Raw genomic sequence first — 25,219 nt, forward strand, 5'->3', positions numbered from 1 at the left:
AGCTCAAGAACTGAATCCATCAGTCCAGACTAAATGTGTTTCTCTGATTGCATTACCATCGATTCTCACATGATCTACTGTCTGAAGACATGCAGCATGACAGAGGATCAGCGATTCACTCGTACAGTTACACCTACTAGACTGAGCGCTGATTTACAGGTTAGGTCTGTTTGATTAGCCATGGATGATCATTATTGAGCTTGTTCTGTTAGCGACAGCATTCGTCTGTTCCAGTGCATTTTCCTACAGTAACTTATAGCAGGACGATTTGGAGTTAAGGTTATGAGAAGAGAAAGAGAGCAAGAGAGAATAACAATGAGAGGAACACAATTTAAAGGAATTAATTTTTATTAAAAAAAAACCCTGCAATTTGGGAACCTGAAATGACTTTTTTTTAAAATTCCATTATTATTACTCAGTTACCTATGGCTTAAAGGTATAACATTGTACGTGCATCTGTGCACATTCACACAGTCTTAAGTATGTTTTGAAGCTGTAACACACACTCACACACACACACACACACACACACACACACACGAGCACGCTTGTTTTGTGAATTGTGGGGACTTTCCATAGACTTCTATTACTTCTATTTAGACTGACCAAACAATATTTTCTATCCCCAACCCTAACCCTAACCCTTAGAGAAAACATGTTAGCATTCTTACACTTTCAGATATCACATCATTTACTATTTTAATATTTTCTCCCCCTCGTGGGGACCACAGGCCAGTCTCCACAATGTCAAAAATGTCAGGTATTACTATCCTTGTGAAGACATTTGGTTCTTACAATGTGGCATAAACACACACACACACACACACACACACGCACGCACGCACGCACACACACACACACGCACGCACGCACACACACACACACACACACAAAGCGACAGCATGTCAGTCAGCGCTGCTAGAAGCCTCTGAAAGGGTTGTTATTCTGAATGTCATTATTATGTGAATACACATTGCTGTCCTCACAAACAGACCACACAGATCAGCTAAACCCTGACTATCACAATCACGCTTCTGCTGCTGAGAGCTCAAACTCAGTCTCTAACAGCACAACATCGCACTGCTCTCTAATCAGGAGTAATAACAGGAATTACACCCAGTGTCATCGCCTGTTCCACATTTGGATTTCGTCTTTAAAATAATGGTTTAATTGGCAGATTGATCTCTTTTGTTGGGTGCCAGCTGTGACGGCTGACGAGTAATCAATCAGCATGAGGCAAAACAATATTTAGCCTGCTTTTCTCTCCTCTTATCTTATTTTGTTTGAAAGACGTGAGTCTAATCATCTGCGTTGATCAAATTACGGCGTGTTGTGGATGAATAGAGAGTGAGGAAGTGTTTGTTGAGAGCTCTGGGCACATGCAGATTTAATGAGCGTTTAGAGGAGGCTTCCAGGGAGCTGTTGGCTAATTACCTGCTCATTATACCGGGTCACTGCGAGTCATTTAAGTAAAGGTGGAAATGATATCACCTTGACAACAGTTAAGAGCTAATTACAAACAAGAGCATCAAGGCAGTCTGACATCATCTGGCATCTGAAGGGACTGTAATGTGTGACTGTGACCTCTCTAAAGATAGCATAAGATTCAGTGCTTTATTCTGGAAACAGAGTTCATTCAGTAGATCAACTCCGATCTGCTTTATTCACTCATCAGTCTCCAGCGGACCGGCCCAACAACAGATGTAAACCTCCATCCATCCAACACACACACGCACGCACGCGCACACACACACACGCGCGCGCACGCGCACACACACGCACAAGTACACACGCACACACACACACACACACACACACACATGCACAAGTACACGCGCACACACACGCACACGCACATGCACAAGTACACACACACACACACACACACGCACAGGTACACTCGCACACACACACAGACACACACACACACACACACACACACATGAACAAGTACACACACACACACACACACACACACACACACGCACAAGTACATCCGCACACACACATGCACAAGTACACACACACACACACACACACACACACACACACCCTGACCTGTCTCACTGCAGACCGAAGAACTGCTATTATTGTTTTTTTTTTTTACTTCTTACATGCATTTCCAAAACTCTAAAGATTAGAGTTAGGGTTTATAACCTAACCCTAACCCTAACTCTTTTTATCAAAAATTCCTCACATCTCCTGCAAAATGAAGCATTGCGTTCAAAATATCACAAAGTTAAAGAGTCAAAGGCTGAGAATTAGTGGTTCTGTAGATTTGGTGTGTACTTCTGCTGTTTGAGTGACAGCTTTCAGAAGCTGTGTGACAAGGAAAGATTCTGTGTGTAAGCAGTAACTGTAAGTGTTAATCACTGGTTGCAGCTCATCAGGCTTTAGCAGGTTTTTTTTTTTCCCAAACATCTCATTTGAAAAGTGCTGCCCAACCTGAAGAGACATCCAGATCCTGTTCACACACAGAATCTTTCTGAAAGCTGACACTCAAACTGTGCAATATATATATATATATAATTCCCAGCAAGCATTGCTCAGTACTGAAGCCAGTTTATAAAACTGTTCACACATTCAGTGAAACAGAAGTCTATGCTTAACAAACTGTGAATCATTATTTATTGCTTTCAGACAAAATGCACTCAATGACCACATTTCTCAAAATCCATGGACATCTTGGTCATTCATACTCCACAATCTGGAAAATACTATACATTTTCAACACACTGCTTTCAAAATGCGTAAATAAATAGTAAATAATAAATATTTACTATGAACAACTAACTGCAATTTCAGCTGAAAGCCAAGCCAGAGGTGTACCATTTTTAGTTCTCTCTCTCTCTCTCTCTCTCTCTCTCTCTCTCTCTGTAATCTTTTGATTAAAAAGATAATAATCTGTGTCTGTGAACTTCGAATGGAAACTCTCTTTGTGTGTTTGATTTGTTCAAACTGTCTCTGTGTCACTGAATTCAACGAGGAACTGCCTTTTTGCATTATTGACACTATTTTCCTATTAAATGCTGTTCAGTTGCTTTGACACAATCTGCTTGGTTAAAACTGCTATATAAATATAGGTGACTTCTTCAGCCGGTCATTTTCTCACCCCAGTTCACTCACATCTACCATTGTGATTTAACTAAAGACACTATATATGATTGACTCTTTCCAGGAAAGGAAAATAACAATAAGCACAGAGAACATAGCTGTAGTGTATGTTCCAGAAACACAGGCTGCCCTGAACAGATGGTCCATCACAAACAGCCCAGACTCCAATCCACCACAATTAATCGTAATAACAGAAATGCCTAAACACTCCTCGTCTCAGAGGCAGCGGCGCTTTTTCCCATCATGCTTTCATGGCAGGGTCATGAATGAGGGCTGAACATTCAGCCTTGAACGCTCAGAAATGTTGCTCTCTGTCTGCACGACATAAACTCTCAAAGCGGCTGAGCAGAGGATGCTGAATTTATTTATTACTGTACAGTAACTGACAGTATAGTATGTTTTTGAACTTTTCTCTTCTAGTGCTTTTCATCTACTGTAATATCTCTTTACAGTACTGTAGTGAAAGTAAACGTTTCTGAGCTTACTGCTGAATTTTACTGTCTCTGCACTGCTCTTTTTATGTCATATACTGTAACAGACACTGACTGCAAAATATCTACTGTTTCCCAAAAGGAGGTTTTTGTAACAGTTTTGACTTGATCTCACTAGTGTTCTCCAGTCAGTGTATCTGACAGGTTTGTGTGTCATCTGAGGCCAAAGATTCGATTCTGACTAGAAAATATGTTTTTGACTAAAATGTTTGACTTTGACCTGGAAATTTGAAGTTTGCACAAGCTGGTTTTGAGATTGTGTTTATAGTTGTGGAAGATGATGAACTGTTTCATGAATTGTGTGTTAGCAATCAAGAGAAACTGTAAATGAGCATCTGTTCTCAGGGTTTTGTCTGTGTCAGAAGAGCAGCGTAACTGAGGCACTCTCGCCGTCTGTGTTCTCTGAGCTGAAGTAAACCACAAACATACACCTCACCGCTGTTAGCAATGATTGTTCACCTCCATGTGAGCTGGCAAATCGGCATATTTATCCTTGAGATCAGGTGTATTTATAAATCTGCACAAACGGACGTGAAGCGCTGAGTGCTTTGAACAAAACAAGCCACCTCTCAGCAGTCTGTCATTATACTGAGTGCACTTTTCCTAGTGCACTAAATCCTGCACTTATTCTTTCGTGTTCAGGTGTGTTGTTAGAAAGTACAGGAATCATGCAGGGCATCAGGTTCAATCTTGCCTATTTGTTGAGAAAATCTTATAAAAGTCAAATTGCATTGAAGATATTTTGTTAGTATCCTACAGATTTTGAATAACATATAGCGTTCCATTCGTTGACAGCCATGTAAATAAATACAGCAGTCTGATGATTCTGGAAGTTTAAATAATTGCAGTTTATGTTGTGTAAAATACAGTGTGCATTTAAAGGCTTCTTATGTATAATATGTAAAAGTACAATGACTGTTTTAAGGTGCAATACAAATAGAAGTCACTACAGCAATAGCACTCTCCTCTGCCATCATTATGGCCGTTCAACGAGGAAACTTGCATCAAAATGATCTCAAGGTTTCCTAGTCTTAAAAGTAACTTGAGAGGCCGTTCATATCCAATTTCTGACCAGGAAAATGATCATTCTGATAACGTGCGAAGGCAGCATGAATGTTCACACCGGCTCATGTTTGCTAACCTCTTTCTTGATTCTGCTCTCAGAATTGGAAGAGCGTCATCTAGATGTGAGGAGGAAAAGCTCTTCTCAGCAGGTCTTTACTTTTTCTTCTTTTTTTATGGTCTGACCTGTTGTGTGCATGCATGTTTATTGCAAACTTACATCAGAGAAGGGTTTGGTTTCTGGAAGTGAGCCTGGTATGTTTTATGCAAACACAACGATCTCTCAGGTGAGCCTCAGGATTCACTCACTCGTGGAAATTCTGCCTCATGATGTCAGATTTTGGTGAGTTTTTCCTCGTGCCTGAAATAGAATGGTGTGGTTTGCATGAGCTGTGTATGTTGGATGCATGACTCACATGAAGTTGATGCAGCCGGTGCCGGGTGGAGGAGCGATCCAGATGAAGCTCAGGCTGGTGGAGGGCAGGTGACTGACATGAGACGCCACCACACTGCACACAAACTGAGTCCCGAACGGTCTGTCTGACATCACCCCTGCCAAACACACACATGAAGACAACAGAGTTTGTGAGCTCATCGACAGTCAGATAAAACCAACAAAACACAATACAAGCGTACTGGGAAGGAAAGGTTCATTCCATAGGCGTAATGGTTTTTCTACTGTACAGACTGTATTTAACCCCAAACCTCTCACACAAAATTGCAGGCCATTTTTAATATTCTCTAACCACTTCATTCTGTATGGTTTATAAGCCGTATATCCCCATAAGGTAAAGGATTCTGGATATCACCATCTTTTTGAGGACATTCCCCCCATAATCCGATGGCAAAATTGAGATATTTTACATAACCAGTTATTATCCAGATGGGTTTCTAAAAGTCTGAACAGAAAAAAAACAGGCTGCACATATGGAAATGATTTAAAACTTTGATCTGAATCAGATTTTTACGGATGTATCGCAGTCTGGGAGCTCTGGCTGCTCAAATTGGATTTCAAGTCATCTTTTGTGTTACTCTTAACATGACACACAACAATCACGTCAAAACTGGTGATGGAAATGCCATAAGTAATCATACAGTATTCAAACAAAGCTGAAGCTGGCTGTGATTCCGGAACATCACAATATTTCAATTCTCAACTCTTTCTTTGTCACCTAGGGGCAATTCACAAGATCATGAAGAGTAAACAACACACATACACATACAGAAGAGACATCACACATGATGTGCACAATATACGTATTAACAGTATGCTACAGGCAGATACTTAAAAACCAAACCATTTCAGAGTACAATCCTAATACCAAATCTTTAGCAGTCTTTTCCATCACAGAGTTTTTCTTGTGCGACAGGCGAGTGTTTGGAGAGCGAGATGATGCACCTCCAGTTTTCCTGCATCTGTTTTGAAAGCCAATGTGTGCAGATAAATGGTAAATGTTACTACGTTATTGCATAAAAAATATGGTCTGTTAATTCTCATTATTCAGTTAAAATTGCACTTCTAATTGTTGGTTTAAGTCACGATAGACAGAAGATAGAAAACAGGCAGGAAATGTGTGTGGCTATTTATAGCTGCCAAAATGTCACAATTCTGTTTCTGTATTTGTTTCAGGCCCAAACCACTGTGATGAAAAACACCCCTGATTAAATAGCATTAAAAACCGAGTCTGTATTTCTTCAGTTCTTGGTGTTTAGTGAGGATGATCTCATGTCAGTGTTAACAGGCCTCCAGTGGGCTGATATCATCACTCACTCAAGGAGAAAACTGATTGTTTCCCTTTCATATATGATGTCTAGAGTAAACTTCTCTCACAGGACTGAAATAATGGCACCAGTCAAAGCCTTAAACAATGTGTGCATTTCCTTTCTCATGCAGATAGAAAACTAGAGAGCCGTCGGCCGTGATTAATGGCAGTCGAGCAACCTGCGATCTCCCACGGCCACCCACACTCGAGCTGAATAAAGTCTTCTGCCCTCCCACTTCCCTGCCTTCATGGACACACTCCGTTCGATAGCCTCGTCTGAGATTTTCACTCCAAATGGCCTCTAAAACGAGAGGAAAGATGATTTGGCGCACAACAGATGGGCACGGGGTGGCACAGACTGGCACACATGATGCTCACTGCTGCTCATTAAAATGCAGATTCATAATTTCAACTCAACACATATTAGTAGAATAAAGCAGTCTGACTCATTACTGTTAACCTCAGTGTTGCCATATAGCAGCTAAAATCTATGGTTTTGGCAATACGTAATGAGTAATTGACCAACTTTTTCTAAAATGTGAAAACTAAACTTGTGAACATGCATTGATCTCTAAACGAAAGTGTTTGTTCCTATCGGTAATTAAAAGTAGTGTTTTCAGTAGAAGTGTTGACACACTGAAGGTTTGTAGGATGTTTGCTCATCTATCAAGTGTCACTTCAAATAAAGAGGTTTTCTTCTCTCCATCCTGAATCCTCCTGCACCTCCCATGCGGCCTCGTCTCCGACTCTCTGAATCTCAGCGTATAGCTTCCACTCGCTCAGAGCCGGCTCGTCGTCCATCATACAACAGCAGGGTATGAATATTTATTAATCAAACATACAGTATGTGAATGAGTGGGTTAGTGAGATCTAGACGTGTCTGGCCTTCTCAGGCTTTCCTAGAAAGACATAAGTAGAACATGACGTCGTTGATATAGTGTTGCATTATATGGAATCGCTGGCCAAAAGTCACTTTGTTCCCCTGAGAAACTGACCCGGGGTCAGAAACTGGAGGTCCAGAAGCTTCTCGATCACTTGGCAACCCTTCCTTGCTTTGCCATTGGTCCATTTCATAATCTGCCAATCATCCTACACTGCCATTGTCATGCCGATGACAGAAGTGCTCTTTGTGTTGCCAGGAAGAAGCTGAGAGATGCAGGAGCCCGGGGCCGCGGGAGTGGGGGCCGACACAATGCAGAGAGGATTATTGGCCAGAAGACAATTCAGCCACCTGGGAGAATCTGTGTGTGTGTGTGTGTGTGTGTTTATAATCACAAATCATATTTATTCACTGCTACATACATGCACTGAACTACGGCTGAGGCCCTTTGCACTGCAGTTGTTTTGCTCTTGATCTTTTCACTTTCTGAATGTTGAACTGTGGACTTGGATCTGCACCAGCTGCCCAGTGAGCCATGATACTATAGAAATACTGTAGAAACTAGTGAAGTGTTTTCTATTTTGGACTGGCCATCTGGAGCAGATCCCAGTGAATCTGAAAAAAAAAAAAAACATGAATCTACAGCATTCACATGATCTTCGAGATCATTAATTATCGTTATCATTACTGTTATTGCACACAAACATCTACTGCAGCTGTCAGGTGACCTCTGACCCATGACCTATAACCCCAACTGGTGTAGGGTCAATCATGATTTGTCTTTGCACCAAAAATGATGTTGTGAAGCGTGTAGATCAATAGCTCATTATACAGCAGTTAATTCAGGTAATTTAATTTCATCCGCTGCTGTCTCGCAGTGTAACACAAAATAATCAGCCTTACTATGCCTTCAACACAAGTTACGCAAAATGTGTAAAAGCAACAACAGAACCGATATAGAAAAAGACTAGCATCTTTCCCAGTCAAGGAACAATTCAGTGTTGTCCAAGTCGAGTCACAATCCTTTGATAGTGTGAAATTTTTGAGACAAATCAAGTCGCTTTTAGACCCCCAAAGCAGTGTTGGTGTACATTTCTTCTCTTCAGTAAAAATCTGCTTTGTTGCTTTTCAAAATGTGTGGAGACTTGGTAGGATACTTTGACTTCTGATTGATGACAGCAAGAAAAATATTCCGAAGCTCTTGGTTGTCTTGTCTCATTTGAACCTCACTTTTCTCCTCTCACTTTCTGTCCTCTCTTTCGCAATGTTTTGCAATGCTCAGAGCTGGTTAGATTGCTTACAAATTGTAGTCCGTGTACCGATTCCAAATTACATGACACATAGTTAGCAATGTAATCCATTACATTACACATTTTAGGTAACATAATCAGACTACTTTTTTATTACATTTAGATTACTTTTAAGATTATAGGATATTATTGTGCCATATAACCAAATCATAAAATATATTCCATTCATCGTTATTAACCAAATAAAGTGAATGAAGCATTACATTATGTCAAGGTTTCCCAAACTGGGGTTTATGAATTAACTGCAAGGGGTTTGTGAGTTAAATGAAAAGCTAATAATTAAGTCATAAAAAATGTCAAATTAAAATAAATCGCTTACTAAAAATGAAATAGTGTGTCTACCTGGATAACATGTAGGCATTTCAGAAAGCAAAATTGAAAAGATGAAAAAGAATTAGGGAGTGAATAATTGATTACGATTGTGTGAATATATGTAATTAAGTAATTAAAAAAAGTAACTGTAGTCTGATTACGTAATTTAATCCAACTACAAGTACTTATTTTTTGGAATCTGATTACGTAATCCAGGTTACTTGTAACTCCCCATCACTGGCAATGCTTCTTTATCAGATTTTTGCCTTCCACTGTGTTCCACTCGCTCCAGCTTCGACCGTTTCAGTGTCTTTCAGAAGGAATCGCGATCAGAATAAAGATGACAGACAGAAGCAATGTCAAAAGTCTGCCGCGGCTCCAGAGGGCCTGTTCTGTCACGGACGCAGCTGAAGCTCCTTTTGCCTCTCCTGGGAGGCATTAGCACTAATTTGAAGTTTAATTTGACGTGACTCCTGGGCTAATCGTGTGAGCTAGAAATTAATTAATCTGACTTGACTTGTGCTAATTTGTGACAACCGCGATGCAACATTTCCTTTGGAGGCCACAAACAAACAGAAGCGGCGTGGCTGGCGGAGACGTGTCGGAGACACGAGCGGCTGAGACAGGTGGGACACGGCCGGGCCTGGAGAACGCCTCGCGTCTGAAGCGCTTCACCTCCGGGACAGCTGCCTGCCAGCAGCCGGAAACAGGCAATTAACAAATCAGGGCCATGTTGCCAATAAGTGAAAAACTTCTTTTTTTCCCAACAACATTTGGGTCACTAGTGCCCTCATGGATGCCTTATATAAACGGGATGACAGGATGGGAAGCTCGCAAAGGATGGGCTTTTAGAAGCAGAAATGTAAGGATGTTTTGTTTTCAACCGAGCCATTTAAAGCTCGGGAAAGTGCACCTCATTCCTCCACCATTCGGAGCCTTTCTCAAAGGCTCCTCTTCTGTTATCCTCAGAGGTACTTTAAAAATTTATCAGAAAGTGAAAGTGCATCCTAAAAAAACATGTACTGTAGGTCTTCCCAAAACCAAAAACAAAAAATTTCAAGAAAGGAGGAAGAGTATTGTGTGTATTGTCTGGATCTATACTGACTAACAGCGGCTGTGTCTCAATCAGATCCTAGTTCAGTAGATCACTGTCTCTATCACAAAATTCTTCACGAGCACTGGAACATTCACTTTCTAAAGATCCCTCTAGAGATAAGAAAATAGAGGTAAGAAAATTAGTTATCATGGTTATAATGAATTATTAAAACTATCAAGGTTATCTTTATTATCGCGGTAAGGTTAAAATGCTGGACATGTTGAAAAAGTACTGAAACATAAATAATTTCATCAAGTTTTATATTTAAAATCAACAAACAACAAGTATAATTACTTTTTATTTGCATAAACCAGGGTATGAAAACAACTGTCAAGAGCATGCCAAACCAACAGGTGGTGATATAATCTCAACCGTAAAGCCATGTTGGCCAATCAGAAGCCTGGAAAAGTTTCCAGTATGTGGAGATAACAGCGCAGGCTCTGATGTCACAAGCCAAAATCTCAGATTTTTTCATATTCACAATAACAGTGCAACCAGAGTTTTTGAACATCTTCAAATTTTCACAAATTTTCAGTTTCAGTGACCAGGTGCTGCGTTTGCATGTGGAAGAACAGCCACTAAAATGTAGAAATGAACATTTTTATTTAAAAATAACCGCGTTCATGTGGACAGGGTCTCAGGTCCTGGAGGACCAGAGCCCTGCAAAATTTAAATGAAACCCTAATAAAACACACCTGATCCAGCTAATCATGTCATTTAGTCTTATTTGAAAACTACATGGTTTGTGTGTTGCAGCAGGGTTGGAACTAAACTCCAACCGTTTTCTGGCCAGGCAGAAACTGCACACAGACTGAATGTAATGTAAGTCTCTGTAAATCCACTCTCAGGCAGCAGGTGGTGCTGATGGAGCAGCAGAATTACAGCTGTTTCCAGTAACCTCTGTGCAAAAAGCAGCATTGGGATTAAAACACTACTTTATTAGCTACTACATGGAGTGAAGATGAAAACAAAATGCCATCAAATCTTTTCTGAAGACAGCCAGAATCTTCACAGGTACATTCATTGAATGAATTAATTCACATATCCTTTTGAAACTTCACAGCATTCCTTTTAAAAATTGCAGTAATCAAATATGATTTTAGTGATAATTAAAATATGAAATGGTAAAACTAACCCATGTGGAATTTTATCATGATTTATCACCAAACCAGCTCGTTACGAATCGTTACATCGCTGGATCCCACAATGCACCACAAAAACCAATGAGCAATGATTTAAAAATTCCTGTTGAGTATATTATTAGTATTTTATCTCAATATTAAAATGACGTATTTCATGAGAATCTGCAGCAAGAGCACAACACTGAGTGACAGAAACACAAAACTGCACAATTACATTACTTTTTATAGAGACAACTGCAGGGAGGAGTATAATTGAATATACACAATCATGAATTACAGTTAGAAATACATTTGGGCCAGGGTTTTTTTTTTTGCCCCTATTTTACTTTCTGTCTATGATGAATCCTCCACTTCTGTCAGGTTGCTAGAGACTATGAAACAAGCAATTATATATCTCATCTACAAGGAGGATTAAAACGAATCAGAATGCAGCTCATATCAGCCAATTTCATTGCTAAATGTTGACAGCAAAATATTTGCCAAAATATTTGCACACTAACCGGAAACCGTTTTACCTTCATTAGTATCTGATGACCAGACACTCATTTTACTAATTTTATAATAAATATAGACTCTTAAACACTCTCCATCATCCAACTCCATCCATACTCCAGAGGTGCTGTTGTCACTCAATGCTGAGAAGGCATTTGATCGGGTGGAGTGGGACTACCTCTTCTATACCCTCTAAAAATTTGGATTCGGGACAAAGTTTATATCATGGACCCGAATTTTATACTCTTCACCTGTAGCAGCAAATCACACAAATAATAACCTCTCACCCTTCTATTCCCTAGAACGTGGGACCAGACAGGGCTGTCCCATATCCCACTTGTTATTTTGATTGGTAAATGAGCCCCTAGCCATTGCAATATAATGATGTTAATATTAAGGGAAAATTCTGAACATAAAGATTCTCTTTATGCGGATGACAACCTTCTGTATACAGGTGCTTCTGAATAAATTAGAATGTTGTGGAAAAGTTCATTAATTTCAGTAATTCAACTCAAACTGTGAAACTCATGTATTAAATAAATTCAATGCACACAGACTGAAGTAGTTTAAGTCTTTGGTTCTTTTAATTGTGATGATTTTGGCTCACATTTTACAAAGAACCCACCAATTCACAATCTCAACAAATTAGAATACTTTATAAGACCAATAAAAAAAAAAAAAATAAAAAAAAAAATAGTGAATTGTTGGCCTTCGGGAAAGTATGTTAATTTACTGTACATGTACTCAATACTTGGTAGAGGCTTCTTTTGCTTTAATTACTGCCTCAGTTCGGCGTGTCATGGAGGTGATCAGTTTGTGGCACTGCTGAGGTGGAAGCACAGGTTTCTTTGACAGTGGCCTTCAGCTCATCTGCATTGTTTGGTCTCTTGTTTCTCATCTTCCTCTTGATAATAGCTCATAGATTCTCTCTGGGGTTCAGGTCTGGTGAGTTTGCTGACCAGTCAAGCACAACAACACCATGGTCATTTAACCCACTCTTGGTGCTTTTGGCAGTGTGGGCAGGTGCCAAATCCTGCTGGAAAATGACATCAGCATCTTCAAAAACCTGCTCAGCAGAAGGAAACATGAGCTCTAAAATATCTTGGTAAACGGGTGCAGTGACTTTGGTTTCCAAAAAACACAATGGACCAACACCAGCAGATGACATTGCACCCCAAATCATCACAGACTGTGGAAACTTAACACTGGACTTCAAGCAGCTTGGGCTATGAGCTTCTCCAGCCTTGCTCCAGACTCTAGGACCTTGGTTTCCAAATGACATACACAACTTCCTATCATCTGAAAAGAGGACTTTGGACCACGGGGCAACAGTCCAGTTCTTCTTCTTCTTAGTCCAGGTGAGATGCCTCTGACGTTGTCTGTGGTTCAGGAAATCTCTCGACACGTCTGTGTGTGGTGGCTCTGGATGCCTTGACCCCAGCCTCAGTCCATTTCTTGTGAAGTTCACTCAAATTCTTCCATCAATTTTGCTTGACAATCCTCATAAGGCTGTGGTTCTCTCGGTTGGTTGAGCATATTTTTCTTCCACACTTTTTCCTTCCACTCAACTCTCTGTTAACATGCTTGGATACAGCACTCTGTGAACAGCTTCTTTGGTAATGAATGTTTGTGGCTTACCCTCCTTGTGAAGGGTGTCAATGATTGTCTTCTGGACAACTGTCAGATCAGCAGTCTTCCCCATGATTGTGTAGCCTAGTGAACCAAACTGAGAGACCATTTTGAAGGTTTTGGGAAACTTTTGTTTTGAGTTGATTAGCTGATTGGCATGTCACCATATTCTAATTTGTTAAGATAGTGAATTGGTGTTTTTTTTTTTTTGAATGTGAGCCAAAATCATCACAGTTAAAAGAACCTTAAACTACTTCAGTCTTTGTGCACTGAATTTATTTAATACATGAGTTTCAAAATTTTAACATTTTAATTTATTGAGAAGCACCTGTGCCAATGCCTATCAACTGCTACTAGACAGATTCATGAACCTAAAATAAAAAAAGATAAATTCATAAACCTAGGTATATGGACTGCTAATAAGTACAAATATTTGTACAAAGCAAATCCCCACTGATGGATTCCATTTAAAAAAGACATTGGAGCCCATTAGGAGGCAGAATAAATACTTTAAAAATGAATATTCTACCCAGATTCCTATGTATTTTTCAATGCATACCTATATTGTTGACAAAATCTTTTATTGTCACTATTAGACAAATTAATATCATCATTCATACAGAACAGGAAAAATGAGTACATCTGCAAAAATATTTTACAGTGTTAGCATGGAGGACTGTCTTTAGCTAACATTCAGTATTAATACTGGGCAGCTGATATCCGTGAAATGTTAGATTGGGTTAATTCATCAAATAATACTGGTCCCAATTGGTTGTCGTTTGGAAATATGTCATGTCGACCCGCTTCTCTTCATGCCCTGCTCCGCTCAAAACTCCCTCCATAAATTTACTTCAAATCCAGTTGTTGAACACTCCTTCAAAATATGGGCACAATTTAGAAAAAGTTTTACATGCAAGGAATTATCAGTCTATGCTCCCATAACAAGAAACACCTTCTATTATGGATGAAACTTTTAATATTTGGACTGTGAAGGGTCTTAGGACAGTAAAAGACATGTCTATTGATGGAGAGTGTGCATCATTCAGTCAAGTGAAAATGATGTTTTTATTTCTTCAGCTTTGTAGCTTTGTGTCTTCCTCATTGAGCCACTAAGGTGCCTCCCTGTTCCCTTCTTGAGGCTATTATGGACCTGGGTCCACATTCCAAAGGTTCCTTTGAAAAAACTTATTCTGTAATTTATTCTCATAACCTGGAACCCCTAGCTCAATTAAAAAAATAAAATAAAAAACACAAAAATGGGAGGTGGAATTAAATATATAACTCTCAGAAGACATGTGTCAGTCTGTTTTATATAATGTTTATTCATCTTTAATTTGTCTAAAACATAGAGTAATTCAATTTAAAAAATCATTCACAGGCTGCATTGGTCCAAAGTAAAATTAGCAAAATTCTAACCAAATTTAGACCCTAACTGTGATAGGTGTGAAATTGAGCCAACTACGCTTTCTCACATGTTTTTGGCTTCGTCCAAGACTTCTGGCAGTTGGTATTTAAAGGGGTCCTATTATGCTTTTTCACTTTTTCAACTTTAGTTAGTCTGTAATATTGCTGTTTGAGCATAAAAAAAGATCTGCAAATTCACAAAGCTCAAAGTCCACTTCAAATGGAGATATTTTATTAACAGAAATCACTTTTCAAAACCTTTCCCAAGCAGACGAACTTCGCGCCGTTCATGCCAGACGTGGCAGACTGGTGTTTTAATAATGTAAAATATGTGAAAAATAATGTGTTTTTGAATGACCTAGTATGAGCACCTGTCCTAGTACACTCCCAAAACAAAAACAAGACTTTGTAAAAGAGCTTAATAGGACCCCTTTAAATCACATCACAATCCTTAAGTTTTAATCAAAGTAAGAACAATCTGATTGCTTTTGCTATGCTTTTAGACCAGAGGTTAATACTGATGTTATCTAAAAAATGAAAAAAGATGTCTAACTATTATTTATCTCATGTTTGACAAAATGTTCAATAAAACACTTTGGAGCAGAAATACAGCAGATATACAGTACTCTTCTCTACTCCCAGCTGATCCCTAACTTTATGTGTTACTTGAAGAAATAAATTAATTACAGAATGTTTCAGATAACGGCAGCACAAATGGCTATAAGTGTCTACATATAGAGTATGTATGTAGGCTGTATGTGTTTTACAGCACTGAGATGCAGTGGTGCATGTGTAAAATGTTCATAAGTGGGTGAGCAGTAGTGTGTGTGTGTGTGTGTGTGTGTGTGTGTGTGTGTGTAGCTGAGGGCCTGTCAGAGGAGTCAAAGAGCAGACTGATCACAGAGCTGCTGAGCTTTTGAAGTCTCTCAGGGACTGACAGCTCTTCAACCCCATGAGAGCATGAGAGCACACACACACACACACACACACAATGTGAACCAAGAATGATGGCATAAAGCAACATGCAAATGAAAGCAGAGAGAGTACATACAGGAAATGGCACCCACTCCTGCTGCACAAACACTCTCTGTACTCCATTTTTTCTCCTTCACTTCATCCATTCCATTAATAATTTCTTTTTGTTCTTTTGTTTTTTTTTCACCCTTTCAGAACACTTTGGGAACAGACGGTGATAATGACACTGGAAGAAACTACAACTTCCGGCAAAGAAGCTGCAGCGTGTAATTCAATCTGAAACTTAAGACTGTTCATATTTAGCATTAATTTGGGTGTGAAGATCCATTTAATCCAGTAAGTAATTTGTGTTATCATTTAGGTTCACTGGTAATAAATGAACCATTATTAAAATGTATTGTTTTAGTTTTAATACATTTTGCAGACACACAAACTTTGGGTCTGCTTTGTTAAAAAGAAGTCAAAATCTTTGTAAGATCTGCTCCACTGTTGCTTGACATGTTTTTAGTGCACACAAACACAGCAATCCTGCAGTGATCCCGAATCCCAGAACGACATCGGAGTAAGTGATTAATGACAACATATTCATTTTGGGATGGAGTATCCCTTTAAGCCCAGTTTGGGAAGACCTGGTGATGCAATGTAAAAAAAAAAAGAAAAAGGAAAAAAAAGGGAATATATCTTCTTTCACTTTGCTTTGATTGTATCAGTATAGTACATTTCATAATAAGTTTAAAACAAATTAGATAAAAGTAATTTAAAAGTAATGTGGACTACGATTTGTAAGTAATCTACCCAGCTCTGCACACTGACATGTATCTCAGAAAAGCATCATTTACATTTCCTTTGAGAATGATAAAACAAGTCTTCCAGTGTCCGTATTTCTATTGTTCTTAACGTTTGTTCCAGCTCTCTTCCATCTGACATACACCAAAGTTAATGTCTTCATCATAAATCCAGCATTTTAACTGTAAAACTGAGCAAAGGTACGAGCACAGAATCTTTTTGACAAACAATCCTGCATGTCTGGTGGGAATAGTGCGATGTTAACCGCTCTGAAGAAAGAGCATGGAATTTTATGAATAAAGCCCAATCTGTAATGAGCCTAATTTACATAGAAAGGGCGTGTTTGCATAGAATCGCATGTCAGTCTTTTAATTTACATACTAAAGGAGCAGTTTACGCCTGCTTGCACGAGATTGTGGATGATTACTGAATGAGACCGTTTTATGCTGGATAACTGTTTAATAATACTTCTCCCCTCTGTGTTCAGGGTCTTTTGTGATTTCAGTGGCTCGGGTGGACATTAAATGTGCTAATAATGGTGTTAGGACCTTAATGATCAACCTGCCACTGAATGAATGTATATGCTGCTGAATATGATGTCCGTCACTGACCCGTACCAGCCAGTACTGATGAGTTGAAAACAGCTTTAATGATGAAAAACTACAAGAGGACCTATCTATGGCTGACTGAAATTTGAACACTGGGCTGTGTCTGAAATCACTCATTCAATACACTCGTGTGTGTGTGTGTGTGTGTGTGTGCGTGCATGGATGTGTGTGTGCACCGAATCAAAGCCCCGTCACAGCTGCCTCTGATACAGTACCTGCGCTGGCATCATCTCTCAGCATGACTTCTAAACTGTGTTTCATTGTAACTCATTGAATCTGTAGAGGGCACAGAGACGACCTCCACAGAGAGCCAGGTTTCCCAAGCGCGATCATAATGGACCTGCTGAAGTTTCATTAGAATGTTATAAAAACATCAATGCTGAGTTAAATTAACACACTCCCTTCTGAGATTAATACATCTTGGCATAAAATGTCATTCAAGTTATTTAATGGAGCTAACTGATCTTCTGAAAGCCAGGCACTGGTAAGTGGATGCTAGTCACCTGGATTGTCACCAACTACACTTAATGCTTTGCCTATGAATATTAATAGATTTCATGGTGCGGATGTTCCAGGAAGGTTACCTAACAACATCACCTAATTAATATTCATGAGTTCATGTCATAATTTCATAAGCAGCATCAAAACTCACGTACTGAATGTTGGGTGTATTAGTGTACTGTTCTCACTAAAAGAGATTTGGAACGGTTTTTGTAATGAAAAGTTCAGTGTAAATAAAAGGAAGTACACATTTTATTTCTGATAATTGAGAAAGAGCAAGGTCTTCACTATTTTTATTCATTATTTTACTGTAAATAATAATCGGTCCCTAACAAAATCCTGCAGCTCTTCAACAAGTATACAAATGTCCTTCAAATATATACTGTGGAACTGCAGTGTCAGTAATATTCCATGTTGAACGATACATCCTCAATATACATTTGATTTCCAGACTTCACCATTCGGGCTGGATTATGTGCATGTATCTGGATCTTCTGTACCCCCTCCAACCTCTTTCAGACCCACTTTTAAGAATATGAAAGCCAATGATGTCCTCATTACACAAGCTCTCATACCATACACATAGAGGAGAATATCAGTGCTTCTCAGAATCATTAAACAAGCCTCAAACAATACTCCAGTCCATCAGTTCTGCACTTATCTAGCACATGATGTGCAGTACATTCACTCTCCTTCAGACCCTGTAATGTCTGCCCAGAAGACACGTGTGGACTCAGCCCAGGTTATGAGCATTCGTTCACATAATTAGATTTTCCTGTTCATCTAATTTTAGATTCATTCAAGACTTACCGAAGCCAAAGGCTGGAGACGCAGGGATGGGAGACGACTGGACAGAAGTGGAGGTGTAGAGACCGGTGACCAGCAGTCCATCGAAGTAGGTACTGGTGGAGATCGTCACTGCAGACACACACAGAGAGAGGAGAGACAGAGGGTCAGAACTCACTGATCCATGACATCTGAGAAAAATACAACAAAAGTTAATTGTGAGGGGCCTTTGGAAAAGTGCTTTGGTACTCAAAGTAAGAAAACAGTTAAATGGATTTTCCATCTTAAAGGTCTACTTTGTTATCGTTTGAGGGGAAAATGCTCATGGGCTGATCACTGAACAAATTAGTTACAGAATCTGAACATTATTCTTCTTTTGGGAAAAAAAAAATCACAAAAACCCACATTAGGTCAAGGAAGCAGTGCCTTTCACAAAAATCAAGATCTGATTTAGAGGTCCACATGGAGGACTAGAGACCCAAGGACCAAGGATATGTACAGGTCTATATTTTAAAAGTCGGGTCGGATCCCAATCTATGACTTCAGGTCCCTGGTCTGTTTAACATTGTGTGTAATACCCGAGTCGATCAGACTCGGAGAACACTCAGCCGTTATCAGAGTCAGTCAGCGCTGTGCGTGTGTTGTTTTGTTACTTTCAACTTATAAAATAAGGATGAGAAAAGTGTGAGTTGCTAATTAAAAAAAAGGAAATGAGGGAAAAAAATTCAATAACTTTACCTTTTGACAATTGCCTTTTGACAACTTTACCTTTTGACAATGCAATATATAATAATAAAATTAGGAATGCACTTTCTTGTTGTTATATCTAGCTTTTTTGCTCAGACTCGGCTCAGAGATGATAAGTGAAGAGGAAGTTGGGACATTTACCAAGTATGGTAGCCCATACTCAGAATTGGTGCACAGCAGTGAGAAGTGAACACACACACACACACACACACACACACACACAGCTATGGACTTTTGAAGCTGGAATAATGATTGGATTAAGCATTTCAATTGCCAATAGAGGAATAACATGGATGATTGTGTGCTTTACAGTCAGGTACAAGGGAGAAAGCTTCTTACATTAGGTAAGAGAAAGTATAATGTAACTAGTTTATCAACTTGTTAATAGCAATGTGCAGATCTGGTCCAGTCGGGTCTGTGTCTTCCCGGCCAGATTCGGGTCCAGCTTTCAAATAGTTGATGGTCCGCATCGGTTTTGGGTAGTACATTTTTGACATTTCTTGGTCCCACTTTCAAAATAATAGGCGGGTCCGGGTCGGTTCAGTGTAGCACATTTACGGGTTTCTTTGGGTTCGAATATTAATTTTTGGACCCGTATAGACCTCTAATCGAAATAAATAATGCACAGTACAAAAATAAACTGAGCAAAAATTACAACATGAATTTGTTCTAAAGTACACAGTCTAACATGTAACAACAGCCGATGATGTTTGGAAAGAGGATGCATCTCTGAGCTCATGGTGCTCTCTCTGAGGTCCTATAGTATTGGGCGAGTGACAGAAAACAGGTGCAATTTCAAGGCAATGCCTCAATCGCACCATGATTGGCTCATTAATCTGTGATACACCACCTATCATGCTCACAAATGGTCTGCAAATCCAACTCAGCTTTACATTGGTTCCTCAAGTCCATCACTCACTCCTCAGCTGATTGCAATTTTAATTACAAGCACAAATACGCTTCTCTAGTAAACGCATACATTAATCAAAGCGTGTCTCATATATTTGTACAAACTGAGAAATGAGACAAAATGAATGTATGTAGTAATCAACAGGATGGCACAGATGTGGTCAGGAGACACTGAATGGAAAATAACCCAGAATCCTCCCGAAGAGCTGAGAGAGAGCAGATGTGTGTCCAGGAGGCAATGCGACACCTCACCAGACGGCAGCATCAAAAAGACATGTTTGCATGGTGAAGATGTCACTAAACACTGTGAGAAAATACATCTTAAAAGAGTGTGAGATTGACAGAAAAGGGGGAAAACAGACTACCTTGCCATCTGAGTCTGTAGAAACTAAACGTCAGCAAACACAATCAAGACACATGCAGTCATACTAAAAAAAAACACCATTCTTGAAAATTTTCACAACTTCGTTTCACTGCATGCTTTTGTTTCTTTTGGCAATGTAGCATTGCTGAAACTGGGCAGAGTGTTTAAATCCTTGGCTCGGGAGAGAGAATGTTGAGTTTATGTGTTATATTAATTATGTGTGTTTTTCAGCAACATGACAAAAGAGCAGACGTGTTTGTGCTGAATCTTCTGTTATGTTGGAATTACTTTAGGTAGAAGAGTGGAGCTTGTGCGGTTGAAGATGCGCTGTAAAAGTGCAGTAAAAGCTCTTTGTTCAATGAAAGACAGAGTACTTCATGAATAGACTGGTAATTGTTGAGACAACCATTTTTTTCTGACAAAAAAACGTGGTTCAAATCCAAAAGCCAACAGCAGATCTGCTCTGAAAGCAGGCTGCTGGTTTAACCAACTATTTGAAAAAATCCCAGGAAGACATATCATGAAATAGACAAAGAAAATTATTATTTATAACATTAGTTCTGGTTTGATTATTATTTTACAAAAACAAATTACTAGAGACTCAGACTATGTCTTTCTTTATGAGGACTCAAGGGAGAAGCGTGAGCACTATTTGTGTGTGAGAGTGTGTGTAGTTTGTCTAGACGTGGATACACTCTGGATTAAAAACATATCCCTCGTTCATGCCTCTCTCCCCCTGTGCCAGCCTCAATAATTCATCCTCTTACTGCCAGTGTAATATCTAGTCCTCTCGCTCTCCATTTATCCTTTTTTTTACTGCATTATTCTTTACTTCGCTTTCTAAACAAGTGCAACTCAGTATGTACGGATCAGGCTTCTGGCTTTATATCCAGTTCATACACATTAAGTCATGATATCAATGAGAGAAATACATTGTGGACATTTTGTCAGCAGATTTTGTCAACAATTTCTGTCTTTTCTTCATGCAAAGCCGTCGTACAGTTTCAGAATGCATTTGAATATAGCGTACATAGTCGTACTAGCTGCATTTAAGGAGCTTTAATAGTATTTCTATTCTTTTAGAGTTTAAAAGCACTTCAAAGATTTATGCAAATACAAAATTGGCATAATTGTAATTTTTGAGTGAACTCTTCCCTTAAAAGTCAAGAAAATGCACATGTACCTTGACAAATTCAGAGCCCAAATAGCGTTCGCTCTCCTCACACGAGGCACCTCGGGCTCAAAGCATCGCTCCCTCAAGAGCACAGAGCTTTTCATGCAGGAGAAGCGTTCGGAAGCGGGTGGGAGTGCAATGCGAGCGATTGGGCCAAGAGGTTATTATGAGCAACAAACAGCACAGTGGAGGAAGGCGAAAACAGGGATGGAGGGACGTCTGGAGAGGCCCGTGGAAAAAGAGTGATCGATGAAAATAAAAGACGTAAATAATTCAGAAATCCATCTGAAAGGGAGCAGAAGCGGGGGAAGGGAGGAGAAAAGAGGAGAACCTGAGTAACTCATAAAAACAGACGTATTCACCTGCGGGGGTTTGTATGCGCACAAAGCTGTGCTTTGATGAGAACTCTTAACATTCACTCCACACCCGCACACACTCAAACTCTCCTGATGAGCAATATTTGACTCTATTTAGCGGAAAGAGAGACGACATGCCACTGGGAGATGGAGATGTGGCAGGTACGTCAACACAAAACTGATCTCTTCCATCAAGCCTTGTGCATCCAGTCACTCCCTCTCTCTCTTTCTCTGTTCCGTCCTGCCCATCATGCAATATAGATGGTGCGATGTAGTACGCCTCATTACCAACACTCACTGCCACGCTGCTGTTCAAGTATTGATAAACCTCGGGCCTGGAAGCCATCCCTGGACTCGCTGGCATTAACAGAGGGGGGCTGTATTCTGTTGTAGAAGAATACCAAACAGAAGAGAGGGGGCCGTATTGGGACAAAGCGCAGGAGTGACGCTTCTTGAATCGTTTTAGAAAGAGGTTCAGCAGGTTCAGACACGGATGGCTCTATATGTGTGGTGCTGTTATCTGAACAGCACCTGGTGGCACCCTGAACGCCAGACGCAGGAGCAGAGGAGTGAAGCGAGAGCAGTTGGCAGGACTGTGCATCACCTCACTCCTAGTTAACAGCATGGCAGTGGAACGACGCCTGCCAGTGTGTGCAATGAATATTAAACCTTAATGCGTTTGCAACAGTCGCTCCCAGTCGAGCACAACATGTATATACAGTCAAACAAAAAATTATTCAGACACCTTCAACACTTGTCACATTATCACAGTTCACTATAGTTTAGAAAATTGTAATAAAATATGTCGGAACAAATTCATCTTGATAATGTCAGATAACTTTGTTAGAAAGGTATGTAATGAACTATCAGCTGTTAAATTTAAGCACACAGTTCGATAATACCAATTTAGCTCAAACAATTACCAAACAATGCTTCATTTTGTTCAGTATGTGAAGTAAAAAGATCACATTAACAATTAAAGAAAAACACTTCAGCAAAACATGATCATGCCAATTACATACATACGCAGAGTTCCCGTCGGTGATTCTGAAATCCCTGTATGAACTCCCGATTCTGTCCATCATAAACATAAGTGTCATTCCAGCCTGTCACAACTGTGACCCCTCCACAGATTTAGAAAATGACGTCTCAGCCTCACAACCACAGAGCTACACTTCTACCTCTATGTATGTCAGAAGATACAGGCAATATAACAGAAACATCACCCTGTGGCCTTCTGAGCCGCATTTGACATCGCACTGGAAACATGGTGTGCCCTTGAGAAGCCGGAAGCGGCTCTCATCGACTCGGTCCATCTGTTTCCCCGGCCGGGCCAGTCTCAGAGCCATCTCCCTGCCTCTCAGGTTGAATGCTGCTGAACCAGGGACTTGTGGTTGAAGACACCAGGCTTCACCGTATCAATTATCATCGGTGTGGAATGTGTGATGAGTTTACGTGTGTTAATGACAGCTGGATAGGACTTATCAAACTGTGATGATTCTCTTGCGTAACCCTCTATCGCCTCTCTGCCCTGCTGGCCGTGCCATCTGCTGTTGTGAGGGCCTGTTGCTGTCAAACACGCTTGATCGCTCTAACAAACATTAACAGGTCGACTTCCTGAGTAACAGCCTCTTTAATGATACTCCTAACCTCTTAATAGATGCAAACCTCCCTTCACATTTGCTCCGAACATGAGTAAAAACAAAACAGAAGGCAGAGGTGATCATGTTAGTCCATAAAGAAAGATGAAAACTTACAACATTTAAAACAAGCAATTTTATGGAAAACCAGTTTTAAATTGTGCAACCTCCAATCAGGTGAATAACCCTCTTGAAACAGAGCAGGATTCTTGCACGTGACACAATGAGAACTACAATAACAACATTTGCCCAGACCCAGACCCAAGATAACTGCACTGAGCTGGAGACCATTTATTGGCTCTCTGACCAGTGTTAGGCTTGTAATCAAATGGCTTGCAATAAGTAGGCAACTTATTCAGGCATCAAACTTCCCTGGTGAAAAAACAATAGAAACCATCACAGAAATTCGAATGGTTTCCAAATAGCATTACAAACATTACAAACCATCAACTTTTAACCACTAAATTTAAAAATGGTTTTCTGTAGTGTGTTTTGAGAAATAATCCATTAGGATTTAGTGGTTTTAACAAGCCACCAGCAGAAGGTAACCACTTACCAATTGAGACCCACAGAGTCTATTACAGTGTCCATTAAAACCAATACAGTTCCAGAATGTAAAACGCAACCAATATGACTATTACAAATTTTGTGATGGTGTTTTTTTTCTGGGTTGTTTTCCATTTCTTCAACTCTTGAAACACGACATGGCCAAAAGTAGATGGAAAGTCCCTTCTAGTTAGGCTTTTACAGTATTTTCTTAATCTTACACACACAGTACATGTGCTTCAGGCTTTGTGGAGCTGGTTTTTCCAGAATGTCAATACCCTTGTTCACAAGAAAGAAATGGTTTACTGAGTCTGGAATGGAAGAACTGGCCTGCTCAAAACCCAAACCAGAACCCCAACCAAAACCTTTGAGATGGTAATGTTTACCATTATTGCCTCATAGTCCACATTGGGAAGTACAGGCCTGCTCAAAAAGATAATCTACCAGTTAGAGAAAGTACAGTATGTCTCCAGACCTGCTCCTGGAGAGCTACTGTCCAGCTGTAACCCCAACGAAACACACCTGAGCCACTGAATCTTCAGGGTTGCCTGATAATTACGGGCAGGTGTGCTGGAACTGAAGCCTGCAGGAGGGTCGCTCTCAAGGAGCAGGGTTGGAAACCTCTGAATAAAGCCCAAAACACACTGCACGATTTTTACAGTTCTACTGCATGTCACACTGTGCAACATGGATCTAAAAGACTTGGCTACGGCTTGTGTGTAGACTTTACGATGATGACACCTGTTGACTTGTACGCTATGACACACATTACTATAGAAAAAAAATGTCATCAGCACGTGCTAGTGGTAAACCAAAAGAACATGAAGAATCACACTTCAGCAGCTGTAGTTTTTACGTCTTATGAAAAAAGTGGAAGCGTGAAAAAGGAAGGGATTAGAGCTTGAGGTAAGCAGTTTTATGTTTTTGCGCCATGTTGTGTTGATTTCATGTCACATATTTATTGGTTGGTCAGTAAATGTGGATCGTAGCAGCAAACACACTGTTCGATGATCATGCTGTTTCGTAGGCTATCTTTGGTCACAAGACTGTCTTTGAACCTCTCTATATGACATAAGAGTACCGATTAGGAGCCATGATCACAGAAATCACCACGATCATTTCACAATGCCAA

General features: G+C 39.9%; 1 protein-coding gene across 3 annotated transcripts in view; it reads right to left on the reverse strand.

Annotated features, from left to right (window-relative positions):
• Positions 1–25,219, reverse strand: part of LOC132101176 (reelin-like) — a 121,627-nt gene that overhangs the window by 84,331 nt on the left and 12,077 nt on the right. For all 3 annotated transcript variants that reach the window (XM_059505888.1, XM_059505887.1, XM_059505886.1), the window contains exons 2-3: positions 18,376–18,483; positions 5,084–5,219 (exon numbers count right to left, since the gene is read on the reverse strand). In XM_059505888.1, coding sequence (XP_059361871.1) covers positions 5,084–5,219; positions 18,376–18,483 — 244 coding nt within the window. The remainder of the gene's footprint in view (positions 1–5,083; positions 5,220–18,375; positions 18,484–25,219) is intronic.

Source organism: Carassius carassius, chromosome 23, assembly GCF_963082965.1.
Source record: "Carassius carassius chromosome 23, fCarCar2.1, whole genome shotgun sequence".
NCBI lineage: Eukaryota > Metazoa > Chordata > Actinopteri > Cypriniformes > Cyprinidae > Carassius > Carassius carassius.